Here is a 25996-nt window from a genome sequence, read left to right as displayed (position 1 = left end):
ACAACCAGAATGAACCGGTGGCCTAAGGAGGTCCTGGGGTCCAGAGGTCCGACGATGTCGATCCCCACCCTCTCAAAGGGGGTACTGACAACTGGAAAGGGCTGGAGGGGAGCCTTGCGCTTGCCTCCGCTTTTGCCGCTAGCCTGACACGTGGGGCAGGACTTGCAGTGGTGTTCCACATCAGCCCGTATGGGGGGCCAGTAGAAATAGGTCACTAGGCGTTGGAAGGTCTTATCTTGGCCCAGATGTCCCGCCAGGGGCACATCGTGGGCCAGGTTGAGGAGGAGTCCGCGGAAACGTAGGGGTACCACCAGCACACGGGCTGACCCTAGTTCGGCGGTCTTCTGTTCACTGTACAGTAGGCCGTTTTCCCAGTAAAGGTAGTGGGAGCCGGACTGGTCTCCAGCGGCCTGGGCTGCGGCCTGTCGCCGGAGCCCCTCTAGGGCAGGGCAGGAGGTCTGCTCCTGGCAGAACTCCTCTCGGGACGGTCCTCCCTCTTGGCGCCACTGGGCCAACTCGGGGAGATCTGCTAGGGTCGGGACTGGTTCGACAGCGGGTCCGAGGGGACCTTCGTCGGATGCGTTTTCTTCGAGGGAGGGCTGGTCAAGGACCGTAGGGTGCTCGCCGCCCTCGGGGACATCAGGGGCCGAACTGGAGAACTCAGGCTCTTCGTTCTCAGGGTTGGGCATTCTGGCGGTCATGGCTCGGGTGCTCACACAGGCCCATTGGGGCAGGCCTAACATGGCTAAATGGGTCCTTCTCTCTACCTCTTTCCACTGGGAACTCTCTAGGTCATTCCCCAGGAGGCAGTCTACAGGCATGTCCGTGCGGACTACGACCCGCAGATCGCCCGAGACCCCCTCCCACTCAAACGGGACCTGGGCTATCCTGCAGGTGCGGACAGAATTATCGGCTGCTATCACCCGACAGGAGGTGTGGGGGAAGATCATGGACTCAGGAACTAGCGTGTACCTAACAGACGTGATGCTGGCTCCTGTATCCCGAAGGGCTCCTATGCTGCGCCTGTTAACCTTCACTGTTTGGCGGTACTTTTCGGTGTTGTCGGGCAGATAATCTCCGGGGATCATCTCACTATTCCCTAGGGAAGCTAGGACCATGGCTGCGGGTTCCCACTCTCCCTGTTCTTCTGTCTCCTCCTCTTCTAAGGCTACTGAGGATATCTGTCTAGTGGAGGGCCCAGTGGGGGTGGATTTCGGGGTCAGGGGACATCGGGGGTCACCGGCATAGTGCCCGCGTTGCTGACACTTGTAGCACGTGGAGCTGGGGCGTAGCCCCGGGGGTCCTGCACTCGGGGCGGCTCTCGTCACGGGAGGAGAGCGCGGGGTCGGGTTCCTGGGGGGACTACGCTGAGGCCCTGACTGGGAATTCTGCTGCTTGCCCCGACCTCCCCCACCCCGCTGGCGGGAAGATCCTTGTTCGTTCCGTGGGGGGTCTCCCCCGGGCGCCTTCTGGACTCGGGTGGCCACCCATCGATCGGCTTCCACAGCCAGTTTCCGTGGGTTGGCGAGCTTGCTGTCCAGGAGATGCTGTCTTAGTTCCACAAAGCAATTTGCGGACAGGTGCTCGTAAGCTACTAGGTCGACTAGGCCCTCGAAGGTGGTCACATTGCTGCCCTTGATCCACCCATCTAGGGCCCGGGTGTAGTAGTTCACATAGTCCACCCATGTGGTGCCAGGAATCTTCTTGCACTCCGTAAACCGCTAGCGATACATTTCTGGCGTTAGGCCGTAGCGGAGAGTGTCTTTCATGTGTGGGTAGGCGTTCATGTGTGCCGTTGGTAGGTCCAGCAGGGTGTCTCTCCCCTCGCTGAGGAAGCGGCTCCATAAGCCGGCCCCCCAGTCCTTCTCCGGGACCCGGTGAGCCGACATGGCCACCTCGTATGCTTTGAACCATTGCTGGATGTTGTCTCCTTTGTAGAACTCCTTTACAACGTCCTTGGGGATATGTACCTTCGTTTCTTTGGGGACCACCTGCTCCCCAAGGCCCGGTGATCCGGCTGCTTCTTTTCTGGCTTTTAATTCGATTTCCTTGAGGCTGCGCTCGTGCTCGAGCTCGAGCTGAAGTTTCCGTCCTTCATGCTCCCTCTGGAGCTTCTTCTCCTCTAGTTCTCCTTGGAGTCGCAACTGCTCCACCGCCAACTTCTTTTCTGCGAGTTTGAGTTCGCCCTCCAATTTGAGGCGCGCCAGTTCGAGCTCATGGCTTCGGTCACGTTCTCGATCGGCCATCTCCTCCGATGACCGCTCTCTCCCGGTTGCTGGGCTCCGGGTCGGTTGCTGGATTCTCTCACCGGTTGGTGTACCGGGTTCGGTCCATGGCCTCCCACCCTCGTCGTCTTCGGTCGGGGGGAGGGGTGCTCCGGACTCTACCCATGCGGTTAGCGCTTTCTGGAAATCATCCTTGGTGCTTAGTCCGGTACTCGGGATATTCAGTTCTTTGCAGAACTGCTTCAGCTCTCTGTGCGTGTAATCTTCCAGGAGGTCTTTGTCGAAGGTTGTTTTTACACCAGATTCTGTAGTCGTCATGGTCGCTCTTTTTCTTGTGCGTTTGCCGCGTGTGTGTTCAGGTAGTGTGTCAGTGGTACGATCTTCAGACGTAGGTTCGTATCCCGTCGCTGCCACCAATGTTGGAAGGCGGTGCCCCCAGGGGTCAAGAGGACTCTCCTAACTGCCTAGAACCTCCTCTCCCACAATTACTGCCAAGTCTTATTGAGGGGGAGTCCCCGCCGGGGAGGACTGATCGTACACACTGTCGACACACCACACTTATGAACGGACACCACACCGTGATTCTTTATCAAGAAAGACTTTATCAAGATTAAAAGTAGGGAGCAATACACAGCGATCGAGGGATCGCGAAAGTCTCGTAACGAGGCATTGGGGAAGCGGGACAGTCTTAGGATGCCAGCTGGCACGCCACGCACCCTGCGCACAGTTCTCAATCCTCGAACTGGGGGGTATGGGGGCTGGCGATGGGACTTGCTGTCCTACTCACTTCTGGTTCAAGATGATCGTGAGGGTAGCATCGATGGTCCAGCCGGACCAGAGAGTTCGTCAAGCCGCGACGAGGTCAGCAGGGCTTGGGCAGGAGTACTCGGTCGTACTCGTAGCAGTTGGAGCCGCGACAGCATCAGCAGGGCTCCGATGGTTCAGGTCTCGTTTCTCAAGAGTGGGCCGCGACAGCATCAGCAGGGCTCCGAGGGTTCAGGTCTTGTTGTCGAGAGTGGGCCACGACAGCGTCAGCAGGGCTCCGATGGTTCAGTTCCGTAGATTCTAGGGGGAGCCGCGACGACGTCAGCAGGGCTCAGTGAGTCAGAGTCTGTTCTCCTCAAGGTCAGCCGCGATCAGATCAGCAGGGCTTTCTTGTCCAAGATACAACTGCCGGCTAGATGGAAGGCAGGCTGTCTTATAGTACTGGAGCTCTTTGATGTCCGGACCCTCAGAGGCAGGGGGCCGGAGGTCCGAGGGCCAGGCGCCTGATCGTCTGGGCGGTTGGTTCTTTGCTGCTTTGGACCATGCGCCCAGGGAATCCCAGAGGCCCATCAGGGTCTGGCGCCAGCTCACTAGGAGGCCCAAGGTGCAATCGAAACCAGCCCCCAGGGATAGTTCAGAGGTGTGAGGGAAACCATTTCCTCGGAAGGGGGCCGGAGGTGTGATGCAAGTCTTGGTTTCGGGTACTTGAGGAGTCGTTCACCCCCCGGATAGATGTGGGCGCGCCGGACGCGCAGGCTCAGCTGCAGCCAGGAGAGGCCAGGGGCTGCCGAAAGGGAAGAAGGCGGCCGGCCGGCCGGTGTGGCAAAACATGGAGTCTGATGGTCACGTGCATGGGTGCAGGCACGCGGTCTGGGGATCGTCTCAGGTCCAGTGTAGGAGTGTCATATATAGTTCTGGGTGGACGGGAGTCAGCTCCACCCGTAGATCTTGGGCTGCGGAGATCAGCGAGGACCACGCCACGAGGCCGGGTCCAACAGTGCCTGATTACGAGTTTTGACGGTCCTGGAGCGGGTGGATCACCACTGCTACTCCAGGTCCACCAAAACTCACTGCCTTCGGCCCGATTGCAAGTAATGTTGTGGTCTGGCGGGCTGGCGGCGTGGCAGTCCCACGGTAGTGCTGTTTCAAGGCTCATTGTGAGCCTTAAACAGCAACGCCACGGGACCCCCTGTGCACGTTCCTACATGGGAAGGAATGCACCCTGTCATGCATTCCTTCCTGTGAGAAACTTGTTGTGCAAAATTACAGGGGGCACAACATGTGCTCCCCCTGCATGCACTCACGTGCTGAGTGGCAAGAGGGGGCCCTTGCCTCACAGCCCCCCTTTGGACCTACATGAAAAGGGTGGCAGTGTGGCAACTCAGAATAAGCTTGGCTGTGCTGCTGCCGCACCGCCAGCATATTTTGGCCTTGAATCGCTGCCAGATCACTGCAGAATCCTTGATCCACGGCTTTAGCAGCGGTTCAGTAGCGGCCAGACCGCCACACTTATAATACCATGTATAAAATAATGTTTTTATTACATCTGGTATTTTGTAATGTTTGGGTGACTTATTGGGTGTTTATTCATCCCAGAGACGAACACCTTTTTACTTTATGTTCTTAAGGCCAGGGTGAAATGTATTTTTAATGATCTTACCTAATCACAACATTAAAAGTTCTTTATTAAAACTAACATATTTTTCACAAACACAGACCAGCAACATTTTGACTTTAAATAAATGTCTTCCTATCACGTCTCTGCCCTGCAACTGAACCTAGTGCCAGATATACAAAGCTATTTATCCATTACAAACCCGGCAATTTACTAAATCACATGGTTTGTGAACACTAAATGGATTGGTAATAGGTACTAAACCCCTTTTGTGTTTCCATAAGATCTTACAGAATCGTAATGAAGGTTTATCAGTGCATGCCTGTGGGAATTTTCACATGGTATGGCTGTGTAGCATTACCATGGAATACACTCACAAAAATGTCTTTGGTCCAGTCAGGTTCATTTGAACAACCTCAAGCACAACCCTGGGAAGCTATGGCTTTCGAGCAGCAAGGCTCAAACAACGGAACTTAGTGTAAAGCATTTAACGGTACCACACAATGAAATAAGTTAGCCACACAACATGAAAGAAAAACAACACCAGTTTATCAAAATAGATCATATTTTTATGAGTATTTGAGTCCAGATTTTTAAGGTTTTTTTAACTCCAAACAAGCATTGGTCAACCAAACGTTTGTACACTTTTCAAAAGTTTGTAAAATTTAGTTTGGCTGCTCCAGCCCGATGACCAATTCCAACAGGATGGAGGTCTGAGGGGCCAATGGGGTAGCTTCGGACAGAATGTTTTCCAGTCCAGCTGAATACTTTACAGCAAGACCACCAAAGAGTTTAATGTAGTGGTCCTGATGCTGGGGATACTGGATGAAAAGATGCTTAAAGATTCCCCGGTTACAGTGCAGTCCACGGGGGAGTCTTTGTGGTGATTCCTCTGTCCACAGTGTGTGTGGGGGGTCTTTGGCCACCATAGCCAGGGTTCCTCAAAGTCCTCTTTGAATCAGTTGAAGGCCGGCAAGGCTACCAGTCTCTGTACACCACAGTTCTCGGAAAATCCGATTGCTAGTGTCCCTCTTGGGTGACCAATCTGGACTCTGACGATACTCCCAAATCCGACTGAGTCTGGTGCAACTTTTGGCTGTTGAGAATCGGTCTTTTGAGGTGCCTAGTGGCAGTCAGAGGCGATTTCTTCAGAGTGACTGCCATCTTGCGTGTTTGGGCTTCTTCAGCTTTAATGTCCTTAGTGCTGCTCAAGGGGTGGCTAGCCAGCTGGTCCTGGGAAACATTGCTTCAGTCTAGCGAACAACTTTACGCACAGTCCTAGCCAGGGCCGGACTGGCCGTTGCAGGCACCGGGAAATCCCCCGGTCGGCCGCAAGGGTGGGGGCCGGTTTTGGGCCTCTGGGGGCCATTTTTGTTACAGGGCCGTTTTTGCAGCACAGCTGCAAAACAGCCCTGGAACACAACTGGCTGAAACCCGCCCCTGGCAAAGGGATGTATGACATTACAAAGCATGCTTTTACATCGCATGCTTTTACAACGCGGGTTTTACAACACATACCATTACAACGCATAGTGATTTGGGGCGCTGGATAGTGAATAGTTTAATTTACTATTCCAACTCCAGTCCCCGTGGATAGTAGGGAAGGTGTTGGACAGTAAATTAAACCTATTCCCTATCCTAGAGCGCCCCCCATCGCAATGCGTTGTAATGGTTTGCGTTGTAAAAGCTGCGTCGTAAAGGCACTGCGTGGTAAAAGTTGCGTTGTAAGTGATGTTTCCCCTGGCAAAGAGCTCGGTCGCACCCCCAATCCCCCTGGGGGTGGGGAGGGGGGGGCGAGCACTTTGCCAGGGCCGATTTTGGTTCCCAGTCCGGCCCTGGGCCTAACTTTGTTAGCCCAAAAGTGCAGTCCAGCAGACAGTGCAGCCTCTGGTTGTGCAGTCCAGGGGCAGCAGAGCAGTGCGTCTTCGGTCCTTGCTCTGAATCCGAGATGATCTGAGGTTCGCGGTAACAGGGGTGCTATATTAACCCCATGAAAGTGCCCCAAGGGGGCTACGCAGTCCCTAGCCAATGAGCTACCTGGTCCCCTGCCTTCTGCTGACAACTGTCTGGCGATGTGTGGCACCTAACAATCCCATAGTGCATTATTCTGCACACTCCCCAGATGTCAGCACTCTTCCTCGGCTGTTAGAAGCAAGGCCAGGAGATATGGATCTATCGAGCCCGGGGTTGCCTGGCTGTTGTTCTTGTACAAGAAGAATAAACCCATGGAAAATTGTAAGAATTTATGAGCAGCATATTATCCCTCTGATCTCTTATGCTTGTTACTAAATTTTTATTAATCTTCTGTTCTAAATGAAATGCCAATAGTTTACCCATCTCCTCACTCTTCTTGAAACAGGACAAACATTTCACCCTATACTTAGAACAGTCCCTGTCCCAGGCCGACAAAGGTGACCTGGTGGTGTAACACTGCCCTTATAATCTACAGTGGTAGGCTGGGAGCCATTTTGTACTTTATCACTCACAGGGTGGCACACTCAGTGCTGCAGCCCTGGGTGGTCTCTCTGCCTTACATGCCCTTGGTACCATGGGCATCATATACTAGAGCTTATAAGTAAGTCTGTACTTGCCAATTGGGGATAGCCAATTCAACAAACACTTTGTAATGGGTCAAAACACTGACACAGGAGCCTGGTTAGCAGGCCGCAGTGCACTCTCAGAGTCGAAAAACCAGCAGCCACTAGTCCAAATGGGGTCAAAAAGTGAGTGGAAACCTGCGAAAAGCCTGTTTCCTTACAATACTAAATCACAATTTGGAATGAGCGTGTTTAGGACATCCCTTCTAAACTGTTATTTGGAATGCTATGTATCAGTGGTTTGCTATCACAATTTTAGTTGTTGATAAGTAATTCTGCAAATGGTGCCACCCATGGTAAAGCCTGCCAGTCATGTTGGGCTTCCAGTGCAGCTCTGTCCAGGCCGTCCATAAACTCTTCGATCGATTTGTAAATTCAGAGCCTTAAGAATTGTTCTAACCAAATGGACACAGACAGATGGACAAAAATATCCATCAGTCTGTTCATGGACATGCGGATTCCAGGAGTCCCAAGCATACCTTTCTCCCTATGTTCAAGCACAGCAGATATGCATACATAACTTAACATGAGAGGTTGTCACATCTTGATTTATCGATCACTGCTGGTGCATTGTGCTTATATCCATTCTACTGGGGCCTTGTATTGCGAGCATGCACTGCCCCCAACCCCAATGGTCCCAAGTTAGTGAAAATCCAATTGGTCGCACACTGCTGGTCCTACCAGCGTGTTACCCCAAAGCATTGTGGTCCATGAAGTAAGCATCAGCGGGTGCGCCTCTGCCAGAGTCTTGAGCAAAAATCACTGTCGCGTTGGCCATCCCTGGACACGTGTTTCGAGGTTGTTACCTCTCATCAGCAGGGATTAGGCATGTGTGTAGGGTCGCTGCGTAGGCTGCCAAAAAATGTTCTCAGGTCCGGTACCGCTCGTGGTCCCAAAATAGTGTCAGGGGAAGTAGAATCCCATTGGTCGTCAATCACTATTTTTTATTCAAATTCTTCATAGAAAATTTCTCTAACTTGGTCGCGGTTTAAACTAGGTACAGACCAGTAGCTCATAATATAATAAGGATATGTATTGATATCAATGTTTGCAGCACTGAGCAGAAGAACAAGAGCAAACTTTACATAGCTGTGTAAAGAGTTCTTTGGCAGAGTTTGAAGGAGTGCACATGGTAGAACTTGTCAGAAGACATACTTTGCCACTAACATCTGTACACATTACATAGTTTGCATATATGAAAGTGGAAGAGCTGTTATCACCAGTACAGTAACACAGAGAGCCTTCAACATAGCTGCCATGTTTACAGGTTGCTTACATGTGGCAATTGTATGCTTTAAGGTCATGTAAGAGTGGCTTTCTACTGTCGAATGAGTCCCATTTCACAAGAATGTATCAGGACATTGACCAGTATTTGAGTGTATATAAATTGTGTTTTTATTTCTGCGCCCAGATATATCAGACCAAAATGAACATATGCCTCAAACAAACCAAACCTATTGGCATCGCCAGTGCTTGTTAGCAGTATCAGATCCATGAGTAATAACAATGATTTTCTTATGAATACATTGAAAATGTCCAATATTTGAGAGCATTAGTCTGTGAAGTGAATATCAGCAGGTGTGTGGAAGAGGAAGTGACCTTTGGAGTGTCTGCAGTACTCCTGTTCTCACCCTCACACCCCTATCTTCCTCAGCCACTCTCTCTCTCTCTGAGGTGGGATAGACATCCAGCAAAGGCCCTTGTATTGCTTCAGATGTTTGAGTGTGGATCTCTCTGGATGTGTCTGCAGGATGCTGAAGGTACCTGCTTCCTTGATGTGCAGAGGTGGAGTCTTCTGGACCCTTGATGCAATGCCTGAGAAAGATGTGTCCACTGGGCTCCATTTAACACAGAGGAGCCTTGACCAGGGGTTTGTTCTTTGAGTAGAAGATGCCAATTTGTACCTGCTGATCATGGTGCAGTAAGCAACAAATCCATGTTGCACTCCATGGGGCAGACTTACATGCCCCTTGCGCCACATTTATGTCATTTTTAACATGGGAAAAATTATCCCCCATGTTTGAGAAAAGTTCAGAATAGCTGCTACTTCTTGCACATGATATATTACAAACCCTTAGGTGTTGGATTTTATCACAAGTAATAAACATCTCATCTCACGCTGAGATTCTTATAATCGAGGCCACTGTGTCATCAGCAGTATTGAACGTTATTGTCAAGTCCGACAGGATAAGTAGACGCAGTTGGCCAACATCAAAGGTTTTTAGAATCCATCAATAACCATGAAGGTTGCCTCATTGGTGCTATGTCTGAACCCTGGCTGATTCACACCCAGCATGAAGTAGGCCACACATTTGTCCATAATTTTTTAGCAGACTTGGGCCCAGATGTAGGTAAAATTGATTTACTGGCTCTAGAATACCAAATTTTACCGATTCGGTATTCTAGATTCGGTAAATCAGATGTAGGTAAAAATTCAGTAATTTTTACCGAATCTGTATGATTCGGTAATTACCGAATCGGTATTTACCGATTTGGTAATTGCCATTGATTCCTTTGGGCCAAGGCCCAGAGGAATCAATGTCAATTACTGAATCGGTAAATACCGATTCGGTAAATTTACCGATTTTGCAAGGGTGACAGGGTGTCACTTTGACACCCTGTTGCACCCCTAATTTTGCCTTGTGTGCCATGTGACACACAGACATGCTCTAAGGGCATGTCTGTGTGCCACATGGCACAGGTGTACATGCACAGATGTGCATGTACACTGGAATTCGTTATTTACCATGTAATAGTATTACATCGTAAATAACAAATCGGTAATGGCCTGTGGCACTGTTTCCAGTGCCACCTACATCTGTATTTACCGATTCGGTAAATTTACCGATTCGGAATTTTACCGAATCAGTAAATTTACCGAATCAGTAAATTAAGCCTACCTACATGTCAAATCCCAAATACCGGTCGGTAATGGCCGAAATCGGCTGTTACCGACCGGTAATTGGCGACCTGCATCGGGCCCTTGAGGCAGTACTGAAGAGTGCCTTAACAGACCGTTCTCTGGGCTCCATCAGGGGTTCAATTTTACCAACAACCTGACTTTTGTTCCTTATTTAATCTTCATCTCTTTTGTTTTTCTCTCCAGGATTCTGCTTCAAGATCTTCAACGTGACGCCAGATGTCCACGGTGGCCCTGTCATGAAGGGATGCCGCCTGGGCACGCTGCGGCCGATGCAAGCGCAGTATCCGCGGATTACCTCGCACCTCCACATGCAGAAATGCGACCTCTCGGACCCCACGGGGCTGCTCGAATGAGTGGACCTACGCTGGCATTAGTCTGACTGTCTCTCTCTCTGTCTCTCTCTCTATCTCTGCCTATGTGAAGGGTCTATTTCCAGAGGCTGCTTTCAACTCCCAAATTAGGGTATGGGAGCCCAAATTCCCAGCCTGCATTAGGGCCCGCGGCGCCTTTGCTACGCCCCTGGTAAAAACACAAAAATGTCACTTATATTTCTCTGAGTCACAGACGTAGACAGGAAGCACAGATGCTCACACACAGGTATATCACAGGTCTCCACCGTGTTCTCACCCCATACCATTGGACATGTGGAGACCAGGGGTGCACACTTTGACCCAGATTTACTAATATTTGACATAGAGCAGCGCAGCAGCCTAAAGCGATGTATCAAAGGGAGAGCGGAAAAATGTGCCATATCTACTAACAAGTGCTCCATTGACTCTCCCACAGCATGGGCGCACTTTTGGTCCCCATGCCCCAGCGCACTCAACCGTGTGCCATTGACAACTGTGTGTGCATTTTCTAAAATATAGGTTTTGTAGGAATCCTTCCAGTACAAAAACTGCATGAAGACTTTTCCCACTTTTCATGTGTGCCGGACATTGGTTTTTTAGGGCGGCGGTGGGAGGGGGTTTGCATGAAAATGCCGATACGCCACCCATGGAACACCGCCTTGACTCGAAGCGGTGCAAAGCAGCGGGTAGCACAGCTTTACCTTACTTTCAGATACTTTGCAGTGAAAGTCTTGGTTTGTGTTGGATAGTAAATCCCAGCCAATACTTTGCACGGGGTGTGCATCACAAAAGTGACACAAACACGGTGCAAAGCATTGGTAAGTCTGGCCATTTGTTTGCAGCCTTAAACATGGGATGCCCAGTGGTGAGCATTGTGCTGAGAGGAAGCCCAGCTGCATATGTATAGGTTTGTGAGGTGTAGGCTCTGTTTATGGCCTGTCTTTGAATGCTGATGGACACCTTTACCTGTCAATAGCCCTAGTTGGAAGAGTTGTGCTGATCAAAATGATCGAACTCCCCAGAATAGCCCGCTCAAAAATACCCCAAAACGTCTTTGCGTGGTGTGGAGCTGACCTCAATAATCAGCTCCTTAACCTGGTGAAATAAATTTCAGCATGTGAGCAAGAGCAGTGAAAGTGGGAGAAAATGGCGATCATACCGAGGGATGGAGGAGGGATCAGTAGAGAGTCCTAGGGGATATGTACAAGAAAGTGGCGGAGCACGGCGTTTACAAGAATGTGGTGCAGCCTTGTGTTCCGCCCTGCGATGGCACTGGGTTTAGTAACTTAGCACGAACGCAGGCACCCTTGCACCAGAGTGCAAGGGTGTCTGCATGCAGGGGAGGATTGTTTATGTGTGAGAAGGTGTCCCTTCATACACATAAACAATCCTAAAATGCCATTCTGTAACTGCTGTGTGTGCTGCTTCATGCAGCACACATGAAAGGGACAGAATGGCATTTTCCTTAAAGGTTTGTTTATGTACAGGAAGGGGTACCTTCCTGTACATAAACAAACCATGGCATTTTGCTTTTTCCATGTGTGCGGCACAAGGCAACTTTCGCCAACTTAAGACCAGGGTTTTCCTGGTCTTAATTTTGGCGCTGCCTCCTATTTACACTACCCTTGTACATAGGAGGCAGCGTCAAAATCAATGGGTGTTGCAGCGGAACACCCACCACAACACCCACTGTCCACCCAAGGGGGTCTTATTTACAAGGCAGAGTTGAGCCACATTAAGTGACTTAACGCTGCCTTGTACATAAGGCGCAGCCCCTATCGCCACCACAACGTCAGTAAAAGTGATAATGTGGTGGCAATAGGGACTTGTGCATATGCCCCCTGGAGTCCATTACTTAGACACTCTTTAAGCATTGACAGGGGGTTGTTTCTGGGTTCGTCACTGTACTACTCTTATGATATAAAAGAGGATGCTTGGCTGTTACATTGATGTATTGTGCTCTTAGGGACTCATGATCCGGCTGCACTGCCTTTGTACATGTTGTATGTCACTAAATTCAATTAAAGGATTTACTAAAAAAAAAATTTAAATCATGCTGTGAACCATCATTTGATGGGGGGGTTTGGGCATGGCAGACTTTGTCACATACCACATTGAAGCCGGTGCTTATCGTGCCCCTGAATCGTGCTTGTGTGCAGATGTGCATACATACATGCCCTAAGGGCATGTATGTTTGCCAGATGGCTGAGTTGAAAATGCACAGATTTGCAATTACAAATGTATTCCTTATTTACCACCAACTTATAGTTGGTGGTAAATAACGAATCCTAAAATGCTAAAAGAACTCATTTGGGTGCCCCCTACTTTGCAAATTCGGTAATTTACCGATTCAGTATTTTAAGGAATCAGTAATTTACCGATTCCTTAAAATACTGAATCGGTAAGTTACCGAATTTGTAATTTAGGCCACCTACATCTTACCGGCAGATGCATCAACGTAGCCTTTTGCTCTTCCTAAATAGCGATTTTTAAGGAATCGCTATTTAGGAATAGCAAAAGCCTATGCATGTAGGAATGGCTATTAAAATAGCGATTCCTAAGCATTCCTTAATTGCTACTCTTAAATTGCTAGTCGCAATTAAGGAATGCTGTCCCATTCATTCCTATGGGCATTCAGACCCATAGGAATGAATTGGAGATTGCATGAGCAATTTGCGAGTATCAGTAGGTACTCGCAAATTGCTCATGCAATTTCAAGGGTGCAAGGGTGAGCGAGGGAGAACAGAAGCCCTCTGGGGGTGTGGTCACGAGTCACAACCGACAAACCACCCTGCTGTGGTCATGAGCCGTGTGCACGTATCATCGACGCAACACTTCACTGAGGAATAAGGAACAATGATATGAGATGACAAAAGATCACATTTAAAGTGGCATTTTATTTGTTAAGTCTTAAGTACATCAGAAAATGCATTTATTAATTGATCAGCCTGAGCAATGAAATGTTTGAAAGTCTGACTTTAATCTGTCAGGGTTAAAACAAAACGCAAGTTCACATTCAGAATACATTCAAAGAAACCATAGCGCCTACAAAGGTGCTTTTCTGAAGAGAATTACCCATGCAAGTTTTAACATTCCAAAGAGATCCAAGGTGCAAAAAGGACTGGGACCTTTTAAAAGGCACAATAGAAATTAGTTAGGGAAAGCAGAACACTCTATAAAGTCTAGTGCCTAGAAGCACCTTAACTATGGAGACTATCCCAGCAGGGCCTAATAGTTTAAGGGAACCTAAAAATGCAAGGAATTGGGTGTGAATGGAAAATACAGAGCAAGGACAGAGATTTAAAAAGACAAGAGTATTATCTGGCTTAGGAAGTCCACCACCTGAGAGAGAGGATTTGAAGTCCCAAGTCAGACAATCGGCTAGCCGGAGAGCTTGCATGCAAAGGTCGCATCAGCAGAGCTCTGGCTTCAGATTTGACGTTTGGGCCTGATATACCCAAAATTGAGGAACTAGGGTTCTATGATGACGCTGACCTACGCCCTTTCAGTGCAGGCGGTTTACACCGGAAGGAAATCTTTTCAGTACATTATGTTCTGTATATTTTTAGAACAGAACATCTTGTACCTTTGAAAGAGAACATTTTCAGGACATCTTGTACCTTAGAAAGAGAACATTTTCAGGACATCTTGTACCTTAGAAAGAGAACATTTTCGTCACTTATTTCTAAAAAAATGGTTACATGTTGTACATTGCTAAAAAAGGACATTTTTCTGTCACGCACATTTCTACATATCTGAAAGTGTGAACTCCCATGATAGATGCTGTTTATTGCTAGAAATTGCTGCTTATACTTGTGCAAGCTATGTTTCAAAATATAACGTTAGCAAGGGTTTCAGGAAGCTGTACCAACGGGCACCCTGTGTGTGTGTGTGTGTGTTCGTCTTGAAGCTGGCAATGAAACTAACTAATCTTTGAAGGCCTAATTTTACCTTGTTCAGTTCAATGCACAGAAACGTGTGTTTTTAAGCCTTAAGCATAGTGGGCCCTGGGGCCTTTATTTACTAATGAGGAAAGCTAGTTATTTTGGCATGTTTTCAGATTTCTATCACGCAGGGCCATGTAGGGCCTTCAGGCTACCAGGGTCGATAAAAAGGCCCCTCTATCATCTCCCTCCTCATGTTCATTCAATGAACATTCTTTTAACTTATTATCTCTGCGACCCTTCATCCAGTTGCTGTATCCAGGGCATGTCATTAACATAACACTTAAAGCTACCTTGTTGTTGATCTATTTCGTTGGCTTTATCTTCTTTTGGCCTAATGAGTATTTTCGCATACTCTGCATCTTGCTCATTAAGCAGGCGTTCATATTGGGCTCTTGTTGGGCTCTTACTCAGACAGTCTCTACCTGGGAGAAGTGGAGGAGCTATTTGTATTCCATAGTGGGTGCTAGGTGCGCTGCTAACTCGCTCATCTCCATTCGTATTCCAGTCCCATCCCAATGAACACGACCTTTGTCCTCATACCCAGCTACCTGTAAATACCTATGCTAGTGTAGTTTTTCCCCACTATCTTGGTGCTAACTTTCTTTTCCTACAATGACATTCATCTGCGGGATGCAACACAAAAAGAAACAGCAAAAAATAAAAACTTTTTAGAACTGCCACAAAGGTATCCAGTCAAAGTTCAACAAATCTGTGGCTCTCTACTATGGCATCTCCTCCAGCAATCCATTTCTTTTCTATCTTGTTCAAGTTGTTGATGGCATTGGTCAGTTGAGCCATGTTCTTCGTTGTTAGTAATGTACAGCTCACTCCTTATCCAAAGGCATACTCTCCTCTTGGTATTTCGAAGCCAGAGTCCTTCTGCCTTGGTGTGGAGCTTCACAATGATGCTGTGGGAAAAAGAGCTGGTCTCTGTTCAACCGGCAAACTCCTTTGGTGGGTCTTTGAACACTGTCCACCCTTAGAACTGAGCACACTGCTCCTGTCCGTGAAGCCAGATAACAGAGCCAGAGATGGGCATCGATGTTGGAGATATTTGCTGGTGGAACCATCATGGAGACTTGGTGCAATGTTCTCTTGAGCTCAGGCTGCTTCTTCGTTAGGGCTGTTGGAGATAGAGCCATTCTCTGCAGGCCCAGAAAAAGTCAATTCGGTCAGAGATGCCATATTTATTGTCTGAAAAAACTGCTGTTTTCAATTTGAGTGTCGCCCCACAGGTAACATGCCATTCTAGAAAACAGAGAAGAGGTGTCTTTTAGTTTGAAATCAGTTCATGCTTTTGGACATCTTTATTTTATACACCCTAAGTGGACAACCTGTCTATCTTATTTTATAATCCTAGTCTACCCTATGTTGCCCTAAGAGCGCTTCTTTATACCTTAACTGACCTCGGGCACTGAATTTTGCCATGGGCGTAACTTTTTGCGAATAACAACAGCGCCGTTCTAATCTGTTATGGGCAATGTAGGGTGTGGGGGACGGAGCAATGTTCGACTAACATAGAACCCGCTATCATAAACCCATTGATGCTGCAAAAAAAAAACTACACTATGGGCCATATCATGAACAGTCATCTGAAATAGCCTTGTTGTCTTCACTTCCATTCTGCATGTGTCAGTGATGACCTCATGCATCAGTGAGGTGGAAGAGTTGTCCCTTCCTGTTCTATGTATAAACACTTTAGAGACAGTGGCCTCAATAATCTGACATTAGTTTGTGTATCCTGCAGGAGGTGTTCTATAGTCTGTGGTCGTATCTTCCTAGGTGAGAAAATCTATCTGTTCTCCCTGCATGGGGAGTGTATGAGTCATGTAACAGTGCCTTAGTCTTCTGTCTACCTATTGTTGTCATCTGACTGTATCTCATACTCTGCAGAGAATCGTGAGCAGGATGCTGTCTAGCTGCTTGGGCACTATTTCTTATTATTGCATTACTACTTCCATCAGAGGAGGGCGATGAGGACACATGTTGCAAACACAATTAATCTGGGGTGCTAACTGTGCTGGTAGAGGGGGTGTTGAACCTTTCTGCATGCTTGCAAGGGCTATTTACTCCATGTGCTAACAGATATATTGGAAGTGACTTTGTTGCTATTGGCAACTTCACAAATATGAGCAATACAAGTCTTCCTATTAACACAATGAGACAAACCCAATTCAATCTATCTAATTCCACTTCTGCCAGTATTGCAAAATATTATAATACAAAATACATAACTTTAGATAAGACACTTCTGTGCGGCAGGTGTTGTGGTTACGTCTGAATCCATAAACGACCAAGCTGTCACCGCCTTCTTCCTTTTGGACAGTCAAATGGAAACAAGTTATTCTTCTCTGATTTGTAGAGTTGACCCTGAAGTCTGTACCGTTATTTCTTTCCTCTTGGCAAAGGGGACAGCTGCTGGTTAGTAGTCTATTATTTCCAAAAAGTCTTTGGGCCAAGATCTGTGTTCCATTATTGACATGTCAAAGGCCAGAACTGATGTGGCCCCACTTCCTGGAAACCTGACTTTGAAAGAAACCTCGCAGTGCATGTTAGTGTATACAAACTTTTGTTGTTTTTAATATTTTTCATTATTTCAGAAGAGTTTTCACTTGTGTTGATGCATAAATAATAATTTTGTGAAACCTTGGAACATCCATTACTTTAAAAAAAATACACTAAACACCTAAAACATGATACTGTCATAATTCCAGGGTATTTAAACTTTTAAAGCAGGTAAAAAATATGTACAACCATCTGAAGTCTGCAACTGTACTTCAGCCGGCCTGGTAATAGTAGTGCTATTCACTGCTGTATTCTGTATGTTGGCTAGCTGGGGTATGGAGGGAACTCCAAATGAAGGAAAGAATCTGGGAATTATATTGCCTTTTTGTATAAGTTACTTTAAAGAAGAATCCATTATCTAAAAAAGGAACTTAAAAAAATGTTGGGCTATAGCTTGTCTCAACGTAAAACATATTTGAAAATCTCTGTCACAGTGACACCTGTTCATAACCTGCCCCAGGCTCATAAACCGAAAGGCTAAAACATTTCACTAAACTACCTGAATCAGGAACGTACCATTTCTTTACAACATAGAAATAATCAAGCCTTGCCACGTCCAGTAGGCCTCAAATATTTTGTTAGCCTTTTGTCTTTGTCAATGCACAATCAGTATTTTAGTCCCTGGCTCATGTACCGCTTAAAAGCATTTTAGCACAGTCGCCGTACAGTATCACTACACAATATTTCCTGCAATTTTGAAGAACCTAGAAATAAAATTATTAATATACCTACATATTACTTCTGTTATGCACATATATATATATTTTTATATATATACACATGTGTATATTTCTCATTTTGTGTGATCCTGCGATCATCGATGTCCCAACTGCAAAAAAATTCTCGTTGCAGACCACAGGAAATGTATTTCCTGCCTGGCTCAACGCCCAGAATCTGTGGCTGGTTACTTCAAACGGCAGAGAAAGCCTGTTAACTCTTTTGTCACCTTGTAACATCTAAAAACATGTGCTTTTTTAAATGTAGGCTATGCTGACCAGAATATTTAACATCACATTAAACACAGGCTCATGTTCTCTGTATGTCGTGCACGCTGAGTAAACGCCGTATATTCCATTCCATCATTTTATCCCCCTATTCTCTCACTATTTCTGTGCATAAGAAACTGTGGGAGATTCTTTTATTTTAATATTATCTGCTCCGACATCTACGTTGCTTTAAGGCTAGTGGCATCATTCAACTTGAACGCAAGCCAAAATTTCACAAACCCTATTTTGTAATGGCGAGCATCAACTGTCAGTGCCCTGTTGTAACACCCTCCCCGATCTGTTGGACTGAATTCGGATACTGGTACGAATAAATTATTTTGTACTTAGTACCTGGGTGCTGCAGCATTTTTTTTTCTTTTTGGGGCATCATTTTGTGTATAGGTGTCTATTGTTGCTGTTGCATGGGAACGTGCATTCACAGGAACTATTGTTGGACTTGGGCCACATTCATAGGGGCCATAGGGGCTTAGTCCTTGCTGTGCTGGACTCATAAGTTGCTGGCTTTGGTCTCGAAGCCTATTGCGGCACTGTCTTTGCATGTGACCTATTCTGTGGCAATAATAACAAGTGCGCTGTGTTGGCTGTGACTGGAGCCTCAGTTGTACCATTCCATTTACTCTTCCCTGTATACCTGATTTTCTGGAGGCATTCTTTCTGTTATTTATATAATAATTTTGTTGGTCATTTCTGCAGGCATGCTGTGCTGCTATGTATGGTACTGGGGGCTGTGGCCGTATGTACTGATCAGCTGGCTGTCGTTGGGCCTGAACGTATTGTGCATATTGTTGTGGCTGGGTCGCTACGTATAATATGGCAGGCTGTAATGGGGCCTGGATGTATTGCATGGTGAGCTGTTGTAGCAGCGCAGGCGGTATATTGACTGCCGTCATTTGACTGACAGGTGCAGCTATCATGATAACTTATTAGTTTAGAATGACTATTTAAAAGTTCAATAGTAAACAGTCAGAAATCCCTAAATGCGGAAATTTTAACCGTGCACAAATTTGCAACTTTAAAGCACATACAAATGCAATGAAAGGGTGAACTGTCATGGTCCTGTGGCACTAAACCAAGGCGGCTTTTATTTGAGGGGGTGCTTTGCAAATTTATGACATAAATAGATGTGCACGTTATAGAGAAAATACCTCATTTATATGGTAGAAGAACTGTTTTCAACATTACACTGGGCATCTGGCAAAGTCTTGGCATTTACATGCACATTTCTAGAGTGCAAATCAGACTCATTCAAAATGCAAAGAATAATATCTTAAATCAATGGAACTACTTAAAAATGTAACCTACAATGAAAAACACACTACATGCTCATGTCAACCACCACTGCTTTGTGATTGCAACAAGCTTCTCCAACCAGTAGCTCTTGAGCTACTGGTAGCTCTCCAGTATGCAGTTCAATTTACGAAATTAAAACCTATTTAGTGCTTTGTTGAATTAATGTATGTATATCAAAATTGAAACGCACATATTTGATATAAAAGATTGGTATATTCTTAACGCGTAATGTTATTTTTGAAGAAACAATTTTTGAATTTCCAATATTTGTAAAGCTTATTTTAGAGTAATAAATTATGCAGCATTGGGAGTCTTATTCCTCATATTATTTCCTTGGTGCTAGGGTCATTGAAGCTTTAGCTGCTATTTATTGCCCACCTAGAAGCATTCCATGTTAAATGACCCCCAAGTTAAATGTATAAATGCAAGATAATCTTTTAATGGGGGCCTTTGGTGTGAACCACACTCTGCCTATGCTCTTCTTTCTTAGTGGCTGTAATTGAGATCTGGTATAGGTCCCTCTCCTATACCCTTAATGACATAGAGGTATATACCGTCTTCTAATTCTTTATCCTGTGCAGGGACGCAACCAGGGTAGTGGAGCTGGCCGCCACAACTGGCATAGGCAATCTTAGACTAAAGTGGTTATTTTGTTCAATAGCTTGATAGAATTATCAGTCTTACTCAACTTTCAATTTTTAAGATAAAATATATAGTGAAAGTCAGTAGGTATTTTATATACAGTAGAACTCAGTATCCTATTTATAGGGACACTAGTATGTATGTTGTTCCCTGTGAGCTAGGAGAAATGCTATTTGCTTGCACGGAGGGTGGGTGTGCCCTTCCTATGTATCTCTACCTTAGACGTTGGGAAAGTTGGGGAATCGATCTAGTGTTCATTTCTCAAACACTGCCTGACGCATCTGCATGTGGATTTTTGTCTTGGTGGTGACGAATGGGTGGACTTACAACAGACTGCGGAGGATCTGATGAATCTGAGTCTTCCTCATCAGTGATGACAATGGAGTTTGAGCCGTCTGAGAGACCGGAATGGATCGAATGAGCGGAGTGAGACGTGGATAGGGCGTCAGAACTAGACGAGTTGTCAGAGTTGCAGAATAATGTATGTGTGGTGGCACATACGTCAGTCATGGAAATGATAGAGATGTGAACCTGGGTGTTGGGAGTGAAGATGAACCCCAGAAGTTCCCAAGCAGTGGCTAGTCTCTCTCGGCTCTTGTTATCAAGCTCTGTTAACGTGTTAAAAGTGGTGTTATGGACTGATATAGGGACGTCATGTACCAGATGGATAGAGCAATTTATAGTACGTGGGGTGGTGTTGGACATCACGGATATAGAGGATGTGATGAGGAAGTCAAGGGGCTAGGAGGAATACTTGGATACTCGTCCTCCCTTTTTGGCTATCAGGTGCTTGGCTAATGATAGACAAAAAAGACTGTGGGAGGAGGTGCAACTAGGACTGAGGCGCTACGTCACTGGACGCACAGAGAAGCAACTTCAAAGCACATGTACTTACACAGAGCAAGGCAATGGACAGATGACATGGAACAAAACAAATATCAACCATTACAAAACTTTCAAAGACAAATCAAAAACATATGAAGATGCATCATAAAAAACTGAAAGCACAGTAAAAAGGACCTAGATATGAAATGTCACTAAACACGGTGGAGCACCATGGTGCGCAAGAATGGGCGAGGAAGGAGGGGGGAATCTGAAATTACCACAAGTGACTTCCTCTTTCTGTACCTTCGTGGAACGAGAGAACAAGGCAGCAACTGACAAAGCCAGTCAGTAAAGCAGACTAAAAGTGGAACTGAACAAAAGATATGGACACCCAAACCTTGCTAAAATAAATCGTAAGGAGAAGAAAGTAAACAATGAAAGGGCGTGAAGGCAGCACTCCTGGAAGAGAACGTAGGGGCACAAGTGGCAGAGGAAGGGCGCGGGAGAGAAGAATGGGCAACAAGGAAGTGCGAGGATGAGGACTGAACAGACCGGAACAGAGGAAGAGCACAAAATGCTATGTAAATAGGCAATAAACCGTTTGGAGAGAAAAAAAGGAAATAAAAACAATACAATATGCAAAGTAGTAATGTGTTATCAACCTAGAACATGGCACAGAACAAAATGCGATTGCACGTCAAACCATAATGCAACAATGGAGAACTAGGGGAGCCTTCAACTCCGACCCCGGACACAGAGGCTCCGGGGGACACCCTGCACACAGACTTGAACTGGAGAGGGATCATAAACCTGCCCACAGATTTGAACTGTAGAAGGGGAGACTCTAACTCCGACCCCGGACACAGAGGCTCCGGGGGACACCCTGCGCACAGACTTTAACTGTCGAGGGATCAAAAACCTAGAACCATTGACGCTATAATCATTCCCTCCGGACCGGAACCGGCAGGGCAAACAAGAGTGCAAAACAGGAAAACCACCAACCTTGAAGGCACAACTGTTATGAACCAATATGCAGCAGAAAAGCCTATACTGGCCTCTGACAAGAAAGTGACAAATCGTGACCTCACAAAGACAGAGAGAGAGAGGGTTCAAATCGTGACTAGAGATAGTGCTGCAGGGGACAGGTGGCAGCCAGAGACAGTCCAAAAAGAGTCGGTCGCACCCTCAGGCAGCAGAGACCCAGGAGATTTAAGGAAAAACAAAAACCTTGTGTTACCCGTGGTCTCTGCTGCAAAGGAGCGGAGCCCGGACCCCTCAGGGACCTGTCGTAGATGTGCACCGGATCCGCCGCAAACAGTAGGTAGTACGATTTCACGTTGGGCGCCAGCTGAGCGAGGGAGAACAGAAGCCCTCTGGGGGTGTGGTCACGAGTCACAACCGACAAACCACCCTGCTGTGGTCATGAGCCGTGTGCACGTATCATCGACGCAACACTTCACTGAGGAATAAGGAACAATGATATGAGATGACAAAAGATCACATTTAAAGTGGCATTTTATTTGTTAAGTCTTAAGTACATCAGAAAATGCATTTATTAATTGATCAGCCTGAGCAATGAAATGTTTGAAAGTCTGACTTTAATCTGTCAGGGTTAAAACAAAACGCAAGTTCACATTCAGAATACATTCAAAGAAACCATAGCGCCTACAAAGGTGCTTTTCTGAAGAGAATTACCCATGCAAGTTTTAACATTCCAAAGAGATCCAAGGTGCAAAAAGGACTGGGACCTTTTAAAAGGCACAATAGAAATTAGTTAGGGAAAGCAGAACACTCTATAAAGTCTAGTGCCTAGAAGCACCTTAACTATGGAGACTATCCCAGCAGGGCCTAATAGTTTAAGGGAACCTAAAAATGCAAGGAATTGGGTGTGAATGGAAAATACAGAGCAAGGACAGAGATTTAAAAAGACAAGAGTATTATCTGGCTTAGGAAGTCCACCACCTGAGAGAGAGGATTTGAAGTCCCAAGTCAGACAATCGGCTAGCCGGAGAGCTTGCATGCAAAGGTCGCATCAGCAGAGCTCTGGCTTCAGATTTGACGTTTGGGCCTGATATACCCAAAATTGAGGAACTAGGGTTCTATGATGACGCTGACCTACGCCCTTTCAGTGCAGGCGGTTTACACCGGAAGGAAATCTTTTCAGTACATTATGTTCTGTATATTTTTAGAACAGAACATCTTGTACCTTTGAAAGAGAACATTTTCAGGACATCTTGTACCTTAGAAAGAGAACATTTTCAGGACATCTTGTACCTTAGAAAGAGAACATTTTCAGGACATCTTGTACCTTAGAAAGAGAACATTTTCAGGACATCTTGTACCTTAGAAAGAGAACATTTTCGTCACTTATTTCTAAAAAAATGGTTACATGTTGTACATTGCTAAAAAAGGACATTTTTCTGTCACGTACATTTCTACATATCTGAAAGTGTGAACTCCCATGATAGATGCTGTTTATTGCTAGAAATTGCTGCTTATACTTGTGCAAGCTATGTTTCAAAATATAACGTTAGCAAGGGTTTCAGGAAGCTGTACCAACGGGCACCCTGTGTGTGTGTGTGTGTGTTCGTCTTGAAGCTGGCAATGAAACTAACTAATCTTTGAAGGCCTAATTTTACCTTGTTCAGTTCAATGCACAGAAACGTGTGTTTTTAAGCCTTAAGCATAGTGGGCCCTGGGGCCTTTATTTACTAATGAGGAAAGCTAGTTATTTTGGCATGTTTTCAGATTTCTATCACGCAGGGCCATGTAGGGCCTTCAGGCTACCAGGGTCGATAAAAAGGCCCCTCTATCAAGGGTGTCAAAATGACACCCTGTTGCACCCCTGAAATTGATCTCTGCACATATGTTGCACACACACATGCCCTAAGGCCATGTGTGTGCGCAACATGAAACTTTGAAAAATCCACAAAAGTGCTTTTTTCAAAGTTTTAGCAATTTACCATGAAGTTCAACTTCATGGTAATTTGCTACTCCTATTAGCGAATTTGCAATTTTTTTGAGTTCCATGCATTGCATTTAAGGAATCTCAATTTGGGATTCCTTAAATGCAATCGGAATTTAAGGAATCTCAATTTAGAGATTCCTTAAATTGCGATTTTTGCATTTGGGATTATGCATCCCAAATGCAGAAATACCGGGAGCAAAGGGGCAGATTCTGAGAATCTGCCCCTTTGCTCCCGGTATTTACTTTGATGCATATGCCTAGGGCTTTAAGTGGGATGAAAAAACTGGGGGGGTCTCTCAAAGGGGCGTGGCCAGTGTACTTAGGGGCGTGGCTTTATAACATGCAAAAAATCTGTGTTTAGCATAGTGTGCCCCCGACTTGTATTTTGCTGTTTCCGTCATTGCATCCAGATATGTGATACAAGTAACATCATACTTACAACAAGTAAGTACTATTGGCTTTGTCAATGGTTATTAGTTGCATAAGATAAAATAAGCTGCAACTATGGCTTGTTACATATAACATTGAAAAAGCTTCCAATTAAAGCCCTGGTGACCCTACCGCAATGTTGCTGCTCTTTCAAAATGAGAAGGGAAATCCATAAAGAAAATTACTCTTTAAAGGATTTGCCTTCCCCCACAACGCTCACCTTGTATGACGTCATGCGTAACTTCTCCACTAGTGAGAAGTGAGGGCAGCCACATCCATGTGCCTACTGTCTCGAAACGGGTCTCTACCGGGCTGTTTTGCGCCCTGGCACTTTTTTCCGGACTGCACTGACAGCAAACTGCTGTCACTGCAGTCTGGAAAAAAAACGGACCACCTGTGCCTGGGCTCAAAACAGAGCCCGATAGAGACCCGTTTCGAGGCCCCCATTAAAAAACTGCCGGTGCTCCGACCCCTTGAGACCCGGCCCACTTAAAGCCCTGCATATGCCTGATAGTAGCCTAATACCTAATACCGGTCGGTAATAGCCGAAATTCGGTAATTGAGGCCGTTACCTACCAGTTTTGGGCGACCTACATCTGGCACTTATTCTGTGGGTTCAAAATGACCTGGTTGTCTGGACACAGCTTTCCGCTGGGATTTCTAGTTGGGGTTCACACCCCGCAGAGTTTGAAATCAACATTAAGGAACAAAAGAAGAAAACATTTCATGGATACGAAAAGGGGCCAGGACTGTGCAGACTTCCTTTTACAGCTACACGTTACAAGTAGTACTGTGAGCTAAGTCAATTAGGATGTAGCCTAACGGCCAGAGCTGTTGACTGTGGAGCTGGGGAACCAGGTTCGCGGCTCAACATCTTGTGATTCTGGGCAAATCTATTATTTTCTCCGTGCCGACAAAAAAATGAATGTGTCCTTGTGTAATGTAACTGGTGCTTGTGTAAAGCGACCTGATACCATCGGGTCGAGTGTGCGCTATATAAAACTGCAACAAAAACTACTCTGTGTACTAGGCTGATAACAGAGTTTGAATGCACTTAGAAGTTGAAATCCTTCCTCTCAAACGGAATCCAGCAAGTAAAATTGGACCCTTTCTCCAAAGTCAAACTGTTTTTGGGCACTTTACAATGCTTTTTTCCTCCAAGCAATTTTTTCAAACCCATCTGGACACCTCTGTGATCATCTCCAACACCTTTATTTTCGACTATCATCTGAGCAAAGCTCTGCTGTCTTTTAACTATTTGCCCCATGCAAATCCCACTCTTAATTAAATATGGTACCCTTCAGAAGGGCGCTTTTCCTGTCACTGAGACAAAGCCAAGTCCCCGCTTTAAAAAAAAAAATAGAACCAAGCTGTTATTAAAGATACCTGTCTATATTTTTCAACTGAAGCACAAATGGGGTTGTGTTGTTCAGCAACGCTTTAAAGTTCAAACCCAGAAAAGGGCTGGCATTTGGATGGAGGCGAGGAATGCCATAAATGCGGCTGTAATGTAGGCAGGAGCGTAAGGATTGCATTAGTCTGACTGCGGGGCACAGATAGGCCTTCATCCTCATTCACACGATATCCTTCAGTGAGTGGGGATAAAAGAAGTGTCCTTCAAGCTTCAATGTGGCAGGAGACAGAAAAGAATGCACGTCTCCATATCCGCCACGCCTACCCGTAACTGACAGACACGCCCCCTGAAATAACTTTCTAGATCGCATTTGGTGCAGAAGTTGTTATAAGTGTCATCTTTAAATTCTTTAACACTGCTAAACGACTGACGATTTCTAATACAAACACCCGCGTGAATCGGGATTGTCTTTGCTCATCGGACTGTGGCGTTTG

General features: G+C 46.1%; 1 protein-coding gene and 1 long non-coding RNA gene across 2 annotated transcripts in view; one reads left to right on the top strand and one right to left on the bottom strand.

Annotated features, from left to right (window-relative positions):
* Positions 1 to 12705, top strand: part of LOC147665013 (leukocyte cell-derived chemotaxin-2-like) — a 71320-nt gene extending 58615 nt beyond the window's left edge. The window contains exon 5 of the mRNA XM_086949817.1: positions 10309 to 12705. Within this exon, the coding sequence (XP_086805943.1) occupies positions 10309 to 10478 (170 nt within the window). The 3' untranslated portion in view covers positions 10479 to 12705. The remainder of the gene's footprint in view (positions 1 to 10308) is intronic.
* Positions 12706 to 13352: 647 nt separating this feature from the next.
* LOC147665012 (uncharacterized) lies at positions 13353 to 23560 on the bottom strand. Its single transcript, XR_015305066.1, has 2 exons — positions 21989 to 23560; positions 13353 to 15670 (listed from the first exon to the last, which is right to left on the bottom strand). It is a non-coding gene; the product is annotated as an uncharacterized LOC147665012 (long non-coding RNA).
* Between the last annotated feature and the right edge of the window lie 2436 nt (positions 23561 to 25996).

The sequence above is a fragment of the Lissotriton vulgaris genome, unplaced genomic scaffold, assembly GCF_964263255.1.
Source record: "Lissotriton vulgaris unplaced genomic scaffold, aLisVul1.2 SCAFFOLD_2061, whole genome shotgun sequence".
NCBI lineage: Eukaryota > Metazoa > Chordata > Amphibia > Caudata > Salamandridae > Lissotriton > Lissotriton vulgaris.
Note: the sequence above shows the minus strand (reverse complement) of the source record. Positions and strands in the feature narration are given on the sequence as shown.